Below are 12,949 nucleotides of genomic sequence, written 5' to 3'. Positions count from 1 at the left end.
ACACACACACACACACACACACACACCCACACACACACACACACACACACACACACACACACACACACACACACACACACACACACACACACACACACACACGCACACCAGCATAACCAGGGAGTGTGTGTGCACAGTTTCGCTGCGATCAAACCAACGGTGCCAGAGATTAGCTGTACACAAAATGAAAGAATGAATGACGGACGGACACACGGACGGACGGACAGGGGTAAAACATACTCTCGCCATGCCTTTAGGCCTGGCGGAGACAATAATGAAAACGTCTTCCAGTTAAATTCCACACCACTCATTTCTTGACTGGCAGTGACATTTGGTTTCTCTCTCTCTCTCTCTCTCTCTCTCTCTCTCTCTCTCTCTCTCTCTCTCTCTCACAGGCCCATGAGCGCTCAGAGAGCTCAGAGCTCACCTTCGTCACTGAGCTGGTGAAGAAGCTGTTCATCATCATATCTCGCCCAGCCAGGCTGCTAGAGTGCTTGGTGAGTTCCATCCCTCCCTGCTGGGATTTTGAAAGTAGGAGTACACATAATCAAACTAATCAACGTTATCGATTTAAAAACAAATAATCGTAATTTCTTTCACAACACTGTTGTGCAACGAAATTTAAAATAGGTCCTAAGTGGTTAATCAGGCTAATCATCGTCTATTATTTAAAAAATCTATTCTTCCCTCCCCCGAACACGGGCCAATTGTGTTTCGTGTAAAGGCTTGACAAAGCCGGATGCACCACGGTGGATTTGAACCCACAACCGACGTGGTGGTGGGCAGGCACCTTACCACTGCGCCACCCAATTGCCTTCAATAGAATAATCTCTATGAAAATAATTGATAGTTATAGCCCTATTTGAAAGACAATAAGGCTTGATTTATATATAGTTGCCTGTGTAGATCAGCTATTTTCGGTGCGAGAACACCCGTGCACAACTAAGTATAAATCAGGCATAGAACGCTGTCTGAGACACAAGCTCCAAATTTAATCAGAGACTGAGAGACACAACACAGACATGGAGGAATTAAATGGCCATTTATTGAGTAAAGTGAAAAGGCCTTTTTTTACAAAGCCCTTGCCAGCCTGGATGATTATAGTCCTCTTCATCTTCTGGGTACAAGTACTGCTCCCCCTCCCTCAAGGAGGTTTCACAGAGCTGGAGGTGGAGGTCGTGGTGGTGTGGGTGGAGGTTGCAGGGGTGAAATTAGATTCCATACTCCAACTGAGGCTGCTGCTGTGCTGAATTGAGCCTTCCTGCTCAAATTGTTATTGCTCTCAAAAAGGATCATAAGAGTAATAAGTGGAGTTACAGACCTGTAAGGGTCCATGTCATTCCTTGCTATCAATCATTTACCTGGGGGCACCCTCAAACCACACGTTGAGAAACAGTGTGTTAGACCAGTGGATTTCAAACTTTTGTTTAGGGTATAGAATTTGCCCGTATGAAGGGAAACGACTGCACACAAACTACTGATGTAGTAAATGAAAAGATAGTTGCATGTGATTCCATACAGGTGTACTGCATGATATCTGTGGAATATATAAATCAAGACGGCAAGAGGAAAAGATCTATGTTACGATGAAACAGAGTTTGTTATTGGGGCACGAATGGTAGGAGCTTAACACGACTGGTAGGAGCTTAACACGAATGGTAGGAGCTTAGCACAAATGGTAGGAGCTTCACATTTCAGAATGGCTGCTAACAACCAGTGTTTTCAGATCTACGCATTTATAATACCGCCACGCTTGTCTATATATAGTATGACAGCATCCTGTATGGGATGCATAACAGATGCAGTATACTGTACTGCACCGCGTACGAAACATAGGTTGTGGAATCTTTGAAGCCGTGACATTTGAATCCATCTTCTCCACATAACTACTGTGCCGCTTTTCCGCTGCGGTGAAATATATGCAGGACATTTTCCCCAAGTAAACATGTAGCAGTGACGGATTCCTCTCTCCCACACTACTTGTCAGTCTGCACGGCGGTACATCAAGCCACTCGGGAGATGCAGTTGTGTGTCCTTGCTGTGTTGATGTGCACATAACTCACTGCCGCTCACTTAGTAGTAATAGCTTCTCTCCATAGTACATGGGAGGCTTGGCCTGTACCTGAGTTTACACTCCCTGATTGACAGTGATGTAAAGTAACTAAGTATATTTACTCCAAGTACTGTACTTAAGTACAATTTCAAGGTACTTTTAGTTTTTTTTTAACCTCTACTCCGCTACGTACATTACAGAGGCAAATGTACTTTTTCCTTGACTACATTTATAGCCTGGAAACCAGACAAATCTGCCAGAGATAAAAAATGAGATAGCCCTGGGCAGTGATATTAGTCTGGCCATGCCAGGCTACTACATTCATTTGACAGCTTTAGTTACATTTGCATATTTTGATAATGAATAATTAATCAAATAATTGATCAGAAATCTTCTAAATGTTTCTAGCAGATCTACAAGCGTTGTGAGCTTGTAGATCGTCTATTTTCGAACAGCCTAAATATGAAATAGAGCTGTTGTCGTTTGTCGTGTGTGAGATTTGAGATTACTATGTTCAACTTACTGTTTTACTTATTTATTTTAGGTGAGAACCAGGGTTTCCTTTCTCAGCTGCACTTATTTCTGTCTTTTAATAATTGTTACCGTTATGTAACAATCTGAAATCTGAAACAAATTCTGAAATGGTAAAAAAAAATGTAATACAAGACTTTTACTTGTAACAGAGTATTTTTCTATATTGTAGTATTGCTACTTTTACTTCAAGAAAATCAGAGTACTTATTCCACCACTGCTGATTGATGGTCTGTCTGTCACCAACACAGCCCCGCCACCTACTCGCCTGCTCGTCTTTCAGTTGCCACGGCGACCAGGAGGAGAGGTTGATAGGGTCAGGCAGAATGTAGAGGGGACTTTACATCTTCATGGTACTATAGGTAACAGAGGACTAGGGCTTCAACTAACTTAGCGATTATTCTAGCAATTGCTTTTTCGATTTATCGAAGGATCGAGAAGCAGGTTGTTTCGAATACATACATATTTATAGGCTATATACAGTATATATGTACAGTATATTTCAACGAATCGGTTACCAACTTAAGCCTATTTTATACTTTGTCGCTCAACGGTGTGGTGCAAAAATAGCCGATCTACTTTTCACTATTTAGTTTTAGAAAATGTCTGCCCATAATGACAATGCCAAAATAGGTATCGATTATTAATCTTTTTTTTAGATATGATAGATTACAACGATTAGTTTGATTAAATGTTGCACCTACAGAGGACTATAGAGAAAACAAACACATCATGCTATGTGAAGTCTATAAGGACTACTTAGCATTCAGGTGGGTTTGCATGTCTGATTTGGTCTGAGACATGGTCTGGAGGCCGGTAGCAGAGGAATATAATCCAAGAGCAGAGCACGTTATCAGAGAGGGAAGGTTATTTCACCTCTGTATTCTCTCTATAAATATCTCTCTTTCTGTCCCTTCCTCTCTCGTCTCTCTTTCTCTCTCCCTCTCTCTCTCGTCTCCCTCTGCCTCTCGTCCACCCCCCCCTCTCTCTCTCTCTCTCTCTCTCTTTTTCTGTCTGTCTGTCTGTCTGTTGTCTGTCTCTCTGTCTCTCTGTCTCTCTGTCTCTCTCTCTCTCTCTCTCTCTCTCTCTCTCTCTCTCTCTCTCTCTCTCTCTCTCTCTCTCTCTCTCTCTCTCTCTCTCTCTCTCAGGCTCACTTCTTCCCTGGTCTAGGCTAGCAGATACGAGAGAGTAAACGGTGTAGGAAGAAAATGACCCTGGCTGCTTGGGGCTCTGCTTTCTAATCAAAATGTTATTCCCCTCCACCTCACTAGCAACAGCAATGAAATAGAAACCCACAGGACAGCACTAAAGGGCAGCTTCATCAGGCAGAATGATGTTTTCAGGGGATCAATTTAAAGTTAGCTGTGTTAGCAGTGATGGTGTTTACGTGGCAACCCCATAGCTATAGTGGATTAAGCCTATGCCCTCATGGTAGGGAAAGATGAAATGTGGTTTTATGATTAAACATGATGGGATTAGTTGGATTCCATGATGTTATGTGACAGTGTGTTTGTGTGTTTCGTTTAGTTGCCAAGTACATTTTACACCTACCCGCAATTTGTCCCCTGCATTTAAACCATGCTAACTATTAGGAGCAGTGAGCAGCCACTGGTCAGTGCCACGGGACCAGCAACTGCAGCTATAAGGCCAATGCCAGTATGTCACTAACATGCATGTCTTTTGGTGTGGGAGGAAACTCACATGAACATGGGAAGAACGTAGAAACTCCACACAGAAAGGCCCCAGTCGGGTTCAAACCCAGGGACCTTCTTGCTGTGAAGTGACAGTGCTAATCAGTGAACCGCCATTAAAGTCCATTGAAGTCGATAGACGTGGCCAGACTTTGTTTGAAATACTGTAAGTGCCTTTGTCACTTGTTCCCTGCCAAGTGATTGCCCATACAATGTTATGTAAGTCAGTATGACCATTAAGGGTCACTGGTTGGTCCAGGGAACCAGGGGTCCTTGAGGGGGTTCCACTGGGTCCCCAGAAAAATGAGGAACAGGTCAATTTTATTTTTTGACTATTCGAAAATAGCTGATCTACAAGCTCACAATGCATCGCGTCATGATGCGTTTGTGCGCTTGTAGATCTGGAAAAAAATCTATTTGGGGGTCCTTGACATGAAAATGTTTGAGAACCACCGAAGTAGATAATTGAACACAGCCAGTAAGTCTTCATTCCAATTCTGTGTGATCAATCCTTTCCTTGTAACCTTTAGTTGACCTACCTCTAGTTAAATGAGAGAGGGGGAAAGTTATTTTGTTTTAGTAAGACAAATTCACTCCAGCTATATACAATTCTTCCATTCTACTTTACAAGCTCAACCAGGTCGGTCGGCTAGATGCAGGTATTTATTAGCTTGTTTGTCTCATTCCCTTTCATATCGCCATGCTAGGAGTTCAACCCAGAGGAGTTCTACCATCTCCTGGAGGCAGCTGAAGATCACGCCAAGGAGGGACAACTAATGAAGACGGACATCCCTCGTTACATCATCAACCAGCTGGGACTGACCAGGGACCCGCTAGAGGGTGAGAGAGGAGGAAATAAGAAAGAAATACATTTTAATCACTTAGTTGACCACGGTCTTCTAGTGGCCTGTACTGTACCTTTAAAAAAAAATAGCCTATCTAAAAGAATTGCCGATATACAAGCTCACAACGTGTCACAACACAACACGTTGTGAGCCGTATATTCGCCTATGTTTTCATTCATGTGGTTAATAAATTATGTATGGAAGTATGTATGGAAGCATAACTTGTGATGAAGTGTGACAATATGCTAGTTTGTCATAAACATAAATTCACTTAATGATATTAGGAGTGTTACAGCATTGCACACAAAGAAAAGCACTGTATCTATAAATAGGGTGGAAAATAAAATCGATTCATAGATTAATTGCGATGCTGACATGGACGATTATGAATCGATTCACAAATGTCAGAAATCGATTATTAAAAAAATAAATACAAATATTTTTTTCTAAATGTTTTCTTAAAATAAAAATAAAAATCATCATATTGCTAATTGCACAGAGCAGCAGCCAGATTTTGGTTGGTTATCATAATATTGAGAAGTGTTATAAGTCAGTATTATTTTACAAAAAAGCTTATTTTCTTGTTGGTTTTCTGCAATTGTTGATGTTGGCAAATAACCTTCCAGTTGACAGTGACACATCTCTTCCATTTGTTTTTATTATCAATAAAAGATAATGGAAGTAAATTAATCGCAATGCATCGTGAATCGCAATAATCGGAATATAATCGAATCGCAGCCCTCTGAATCGGAATCGATCGAATTGTCAGGTATCTAACGATTTCCGCCCCTAATATCTAGTAGGGTGTCAGGATACACTACATTTCCAGATACGATACACGATATTGGATACTCAAGATAACGATAAGATTTTCATCAATTATCATCAACATTCACCATATTCACACGGCGGCCATTTTGCTATTACGTTAATGAAATAATGCCACCCCGGACATTTCTTCCCAACCCGCAAATATGACGTGAAAGCAAAATGGCCGCTGTGTGAATATGGTCAATTGCCCATCATCTTCAGTTTTCTGTGTTGGAATCTGAGTTGATAATACATTTAATAAACTCATACTCATAGTGTCTGTGGTAAGCTCTAATTTCATATCACACACCATATCCACTTATGTAACTTTCACCCCAAAAATCTATCAATCAATAAAATAGTATTATTATTATTATTATTATCATCATCATTGTTATTATTATTATAAATTTGTAATATTGCGATACAGTCTTTTGTCTCTGTAAAACATCATGTTTTAAGTGCAATGTTTTGTGGCAGGATACATTGTGACACCCCTAGTATCTAGTGATGTATTGGATGTGCAACCAATGCAGATTCATTGAGATACAGACTAGAGTTCAGACTGTCTGGCTGTGCAGTGGGATCACTGTCTTTCATTAATCATCATGTCTCAGATGGCACTAATTCACATGTGCTCAACTCCTCCCCCACTCTAATCCATCCAGAGCTGTTCATTAGGTGATGGGCTAAATGGCATGGAATGACTATTCACGATAAACCACTGCAGTTTTTTCTCTCAGTATTCAGGAAGAAATTATAGTTCTGCTGACAGCAGAACTATAATTTATAAACAGCTTATAAACAGCTTATCTCTGCAAACAATGTCCCACTTTATTTTTCATATCTGTTTCTCACACACACACACACACACACACACACGCACACGCGTGCGCACAGTTTTACTTGTTCCCCGAAGATAATGTTGACAATACCAGTTTTGTTTCTATTATTCAATGTAATGTCACGTTAACACCTTTACCGCCGGGCCCGTAGTTCTACGGGCCGTTAAATCCAACGGTTAAGCGCCGAGCCCGTAGTCCTACGGGCTGCGGTCTTTTCGCGCATGCGCGGTCCGGGTGCACTTTCGGAATTTTTTTGATCCACTTCCGTTTCCGGTTTGATGACAGGAAATAGAATTATTTGGGATCCGGTTTCGACGATCACGCCCGCTCCCATTCTACAGACGAAACTGAAACTCAATTCTCTTCCTGTAGTTTTTTCTCCTCGCATTTCACTGTTTAACGTAATCCGCTCTAACTCAAACATGGATGCCCCGTTTGACACGTGGTTTTCACTGGGAGATACAGGGAGATCTCGCGGATGTAAACAGACCGTTCACGGCTCAATCTTAAGGATTTTAACAAGATCTATGGCGACATGAAAAAAACAAAAAAACAACAAAAACACCTTGGCACTGGTGAGTACATTATGAGATTAACCTCTGGCGGTGGATGTGTTAAAAGCAAGCAAGATGTTTCCGCTAATTTCTCGGTTCAGCACCACCTGGTTCTTTATCCACTGAGGCTTTTAAGTGAACACACTGTGACTGGCTAAACACCGCTCTCCAAAGATAATTATTTGTTATACTATTTTCACTCCTTCAGCAGAGTAGAAATGTAATCAGTGCATTTCAGAATAGATGTCACACCAATAAAGCTCTGCCACTGAATTAGACTTGAAGGATTTCTCAGAGAGTAGAGGGAGGCAATACAAAGCAAAGCAGAGGGCAGAAAGAGACTCGAACAATTAACAGGGGGAAGCTAGTTTCATTCCTTTGTTTTTCTTGACATATTTGGCCCTTTAGCTGTTTTTAAATTTGAACAGTGGTTTTGCAAAGGACGTTTACGCCACTGCAAATTAAATTCTATCTCACTGTAGCAGCTGTTGTAAGGCCAAGCATTTTACTGTGAAAAGGTGAGAAAATGTTTTAATATGTTTTCGACACGTTTTCATTCCAGATCTCGTGAGCCTTGAAGGCTATGATAGCTATGATGATGACTCAGCAGAGGTAACACACACACTCACACACATACACACACACACACACACACACCAACCAAAGTCAACCGATAATCCACAAAACTTTCAAAAGTTTAAGCTAAACGAGTAAACTACTTCCATTGTTAACAATAACATATTTTAACGTTTGTTTTCTTCTTTTGGTTATTTGACCAGGGAAAAGGGAAAGCATTCAAGCCACCAGAAGAAGAAGACTTCCAGACCATCAAGTTGATTAGCAATGGAGCATATGGGTAAGAAATGTGATGTATTTCGATATTAAACACATTGTTTAATGTGTTTATTTTGCTCTGTCTTGGTGTCTTAATGCTTAACCACTAGAAATGCTGTACTTATTAAAACAGACCTTAGTTGGCACTGTACTTGGTGCGCTCTTTTCCCCTTCTTCAGGTAAAATTGCAAATTTACAAGCAACGCCTGTAGATCTGCTATTTCCGGCAAATGTTCCCCCCAGGATAAGGATGCTCGCGTTCAAGTGGCTAATGTTTTATGTAAAGCACTTTGAATGGCCTTGTTGTTGAAATGTGCTATTACAAATAAACTTGCCTTGCCTACAGTCTTGCTTAAATCTTAAACGTAATCAGCTGCACTGTATACAATCTGTCTGAATGGAGGAGGAATATAGTATTCCTGAATGTAGTTGTTATGCCTATCCCCTGAAACAATGATCTTACTATAACATGGTCCCTGCTGCTGCTAATCCCCGCTGTTGGTCTGGGGAGGGAGTAGAGACAACTACAGTATGTCTCCAGACTCCTCCGATGCACATGAAGTCATCTCTGCTTCTTTTCACCTGACAGCAGTGTTGATTTTGACAGCAAATTTTGATTTAGTTTTAGTCTTAGTCTTTTGAATAAAGATCCATTTTGTTTTAGTCATATTTTAGTCATCTGAAATGTTTTAGTTTTTGTCTAGTTTTAGTTGACTAAATCCACAGTTGATTTAGTCGACTAAAATGTATTTTGGCGGGCCTTGATGGCGTCATAATGGCTGATTTTACACTTGGTTGCTGAAAATAGCCGATTGCGCTGCGACGTGTTGTGAGCTTGTAGATCTGCTTTTTTCAGAGAGCAACACCCGAGCGCACCCAAACATAAAATAACTTGTCTTAGTTCTACTGGATCTCTTCTCCACTAGTTCCTCCCTAACATTTTAGTTTTTATTTGACGACGAAATTGTCAAAATATTTAGTTAGTTTTTATTTAGTTTTGTCAGTGGAAAAAGATAGTCGACGAACATTTTTTGTCATAGTTTTAGTCGACGGAAATCAACACTGCCTGACAGTGAGGAGTTTCGCTGGGGGTGTACTGTAACTTGTGCAGAGGAACACGCTGTGCCTCTCAGTTCCGCTCCCTGCTGAACAGGCGCTCCAACCAGCCAGGAGTTGCTAATGCAGTGACAGGAACACGAACACCGCCAAATGTGTTCTTTCAACTTTACCCCTGTGCCAGCCAGATGCCCTCTCTCTCTCTGCAAGTTCTTCAAAAGTTTCTCCATAACCTCTTTCTGTCTGCATTGTATTTCTCTCTCTCCATCTCTCTCTCGCTCTCCGTCTGTATCTCTCTATCTCTCTCTCTCTCTCTCTCCTTTCATGCAGGGCTGTCTACTTGGTGCGGCACAGGGAGACGCGTCAGCGTTTTGCCATGAAGAAGATCAACAAGCAGAACCTGATCCTCAGGAACCAGATCCAGCAGGCCTTCGTGGAGAGGGACATCCTCACCTTCGCCGAGAACCCCTTCGTGGTCTCCATGTTCTGCTCGTTTGAGACTCGACGGCACCTCTGCATGGTCATGGAGTATGTGGAGGGTAAGTGGTTTTGTGGCGGATGTTATTTGGCGGATGTCCTCAGCTTGGTCTGCATCTTATTTTAGAGGTTGTGCTTTCTTGATGGATTATTCCACTTTTATTTGTTTGCGGTAACTTGAGCTTTTTCTGTCAATTTTTTTCTTTCCGCTCTCCCTTGGTTGTAACGGATAGTGTTGGATGGATGTACTGGGTGTGCTTGGCACCCTATTCAGAAGATTTTTCTATGTGTTAGATCACTCAGACTTTATTTTGTGTCAACTTGAGTTTCCTGTGTTCTTGCTACAACATATTTGGGTTATGTCTTGGTTGTGATAAATGCCTAAAGAAATTTAGATAAATGTGTTTCATTTTGGAATCACAACATCCTGTCCCCTTTCTTAACTTAGTACTTGATCATGCTGTTGTTGCATGAAAAGAGATTCCACCTTTCTCATCAATCAAGTGTGTGTCAACTGGTTCTCAATGTGGGGTCCGGGGACCCTCAGGGGTCCTTGACGGGATTCCAGGGGGTCCCCAGCTAAATGATTGATAATTTGGAGCAAAATGGACCTTATCAGGTCTGTAACTCATAGAGAGTACAAATGGAACCATGTACCCTTAAGGGGCAATTTATTGTTAAATATAGGCTCAAATTAAATCATATCATATTTGCACATTTATTGTTTATTCGTTTATTCTAGGGATGCAGAAATATTTGTTCCTCTTATCTTATTTATGGGCCTTATGAGTTGAATCCTTGTAATGTTAGGGATTGTATAAAGATTCCACTTTTGTGCTTTTTGAGTGTCTTAAATGTCCTTCTTGTCCTTGTTTGACCCTCAGCATGACGGATGTCAGAGTATCAGATAAATGAATGAAATCAATAGGGGGAAATATAGGGAGAGCAATTGCTCAGACTATCTTTGATCTTCAGAAGGTGACAGTTTGAACTGCTCCTATTTCACCAAGAAAGTCAGCCTAGGAAGTCATATTGAGTTAAATTGCCTCCTGTGGTCATAGTATTTCACGGTGAAATAAGCTCAGTTGTTTCACAGCCGTATCCATCTTCTTCTCTTGTTGAACTCCATTTCCTCGAGGGCAGTTCCATGTAGCTACATGACTCCAACTGCAGCAGCAACTCTTCTATTAGCTGCTAGCTTACAGACGCACTCAGGCATGAAGGGTACGTTTGTATGTGACTCATTCATGATGACACCGCCAGACGTGTGAGGTAGGAGCAGGCAGTGAGGATAACAGGCCCAGAACAAACGGGAACAAACACTCACAAACGCACTGCAATTCTTTTAAAGCTGCAATCTGTAAGATTTATGTCCTTCGCGAGATTTTTACCCAGGTTTCCTGTGCAGGAAACACTATATCTATGTGGCTTGGGCATAGATATTGACACTCATTTATCAAACTTGCTCAGACCGAAAAACGGGCATATGCCCGCAGCAATCGGCATTTATCAATCCGTTGCCACTTTGACGTGAGCGTACCCACCGCCACTTTGACGTGAGCGTACCCACCGCCACTTTGACGTGAGCGTACCCACCGCCACTTTGACGTGAGCGTACCCACCGCCACTTTGACGTGAGCGTACCCACCGCCACTTTGACGTGAGCGTACCCACCACCACTTTGACGTGAGCGTACCCACCGCTGAAATCTCATGTCAGCTCCGCAAATGTTTTACATCTTAGTAGACTTGCAGTGAAGCGTAGTCTAACAATCTGACAGGCACCTGAACACATGTATCACTCCAAAATGAATAGTTAACAAACCAATAAATAATGCATATATATTTATCATTTTGGGGATCCTTGGCACGAAGTTTAAGAACCACTGATTGAGAAGTTATTTGTAGAATCTGCCTCAGATCTTAATGGGTTAACTCATGCAAGGGCCAGGTGTGCTCCATGTTGATGTCAATGTGAATCACATCATCACCTACCGCTTACTGCGGTGGAGGCTCAAATACCAGCTTCCAGTTGTCTGCCAGCAGGCCAGTCTTTCTGTACTGCAATCCATCTTTTCTTTCTCTACACCAGTGGGTTTACCTTTTTCATATCAAGCTCCATTTAACTCTTGAGAGTAAAATGTAACGGGTCCATTTGGTTTCATTTTAACACTCTCAAGAGTTAAAGATCTATAAGGGTCCATTTGGTTACCACCAACTCTCCATCATTTAGCTGGGCACCACCTGGAGCCCCCGCAAGGACCACCGGTGGTCCCCGGACCACTGGTTGAGAACCACTGCTCTACAAAGTAACAATCCTCAGTGTTCATTTCAACTCTGAGAGTTACATTTAGGATTTACTGTGTAATTCCTACTGTCAAATAATATCGCACAGAAGGATGCTTGCTGCCCGGTCTCCTGAAAGCAACTCAAATAACCCAAGACTCTGACTTGGCAATAACCAGTAGGTGTTCTTTCCTCTTCTCTTAGGAGGTGATTGTGCCACTCTGTTGAAGAACATTGGGGCGCTACCTGTGGAGCTCACAAGGATGTACTTTGCTGAAACGGTTCTAGCTTTGGAGTACCTGCACAACTATGGCATCGTCCACAGAGACCTCAAACCTGACAAGTACGTATTTGGTATAACTAAGCGCTATGCGTTGTGAGCTTGTAGATCTGCTACTTTCCCTATTTTTTAAATACAAATTTAATAGAAAATACGTTTTTAAATCTTTGAACATTTGCCCCTTAAAATGATCCCAAAATTGGGATAACAGGGTGAAAGTGGTTAAGAGAAGAAATGATTAGACAAATCAAGAATATTGCGACAGTTCATGGTCTCTATTAGAGAGTCATGTATTCTACAGTATCTGATATACAGTATTGTCTTGTTAAATTCCACCAGCATATGAAGTTGGCTTAGGAATGTTATGTGTATATAATATTTTAACTGTTGTGTCTATCTCTATCTAGTCTGCTGATCACCTCCATGGGCCACATCAAGCTGACAGATTTTGGCCTGTCTAAGATGGGCCTTATGAGTCTCACCACCAACCTGTATGAAGGACACATAGAGAAAGATGCCAGGGAGTTCCTGGATAAACAGGTAACGTAGTAATGCTGAGAGTGTAAATGTAACCATGTTGTGCACTCTCAGTGAAAGAGTGTACTCTGAGTTAAATTACCACTGCCGTTTTTCCGGTGTAACCTGCACACTCCTGAAAGCACAGTACTTGACTAGCAAAACAGAATAC

At 41.6% G+C, this 12,949-nt stretch overlaps 1 protein-coding gene across 2 annotated transcripts in view; it reads left to right on the top strand.

Moving 5' to 3' along the window:
* The window catches only part of mast1a (microtubule associated serine/threonine kinase 1a), an 84,403-nt gene that overhangs the window by 48,724 nt on the left and 22,730 nt on the right, over positions 1-12,949 (top strand). For both annotated transcript variants that reach the window (XM_080451724.1, XM_080451723.1), the window contains exons 10-16: positions 396-497; positions 4,983-5,115; positions 7,892-7,941; positions 8,109-8,185; positions 9,550-9,758; positions 12,186-12,324; positions 12,669-12,801. In XM_080451724.1, the coding sequence (XP_080307850.1) occupies positions 396-497; positions 4,983-5,115; positions 7,892-7,941; positions 8,109-8,185; positions 9,550-9,758; positions 12,186-12,324; positions 12,669-12,801 (843 nt within the window). The remainder of the gene's footprint in view (positions 1-395; positions 498-4,982; positions 5,116-7,891; positions 7,942-8,108; positions 8,186-9,549; positions 9,759-12,185; positions 12,325-12,668; positions 12,802-12,949) is intronic.

Source organism: Gymnoscopelus braueri (assembly GCF_963280865.1).
Source record: "Gymnoscopelus braueri genome assembly, chromosome: 2".
NCBI lineage: Eukaryota > Metazoa > Chordata > Actinopteri > Myctophiformes > Myctophidae > Gymnoscopelus > Gymnoscopelus braueri.
This window is presented reverse-complemented; position numbering and strand designations above follow the sequence as displayed.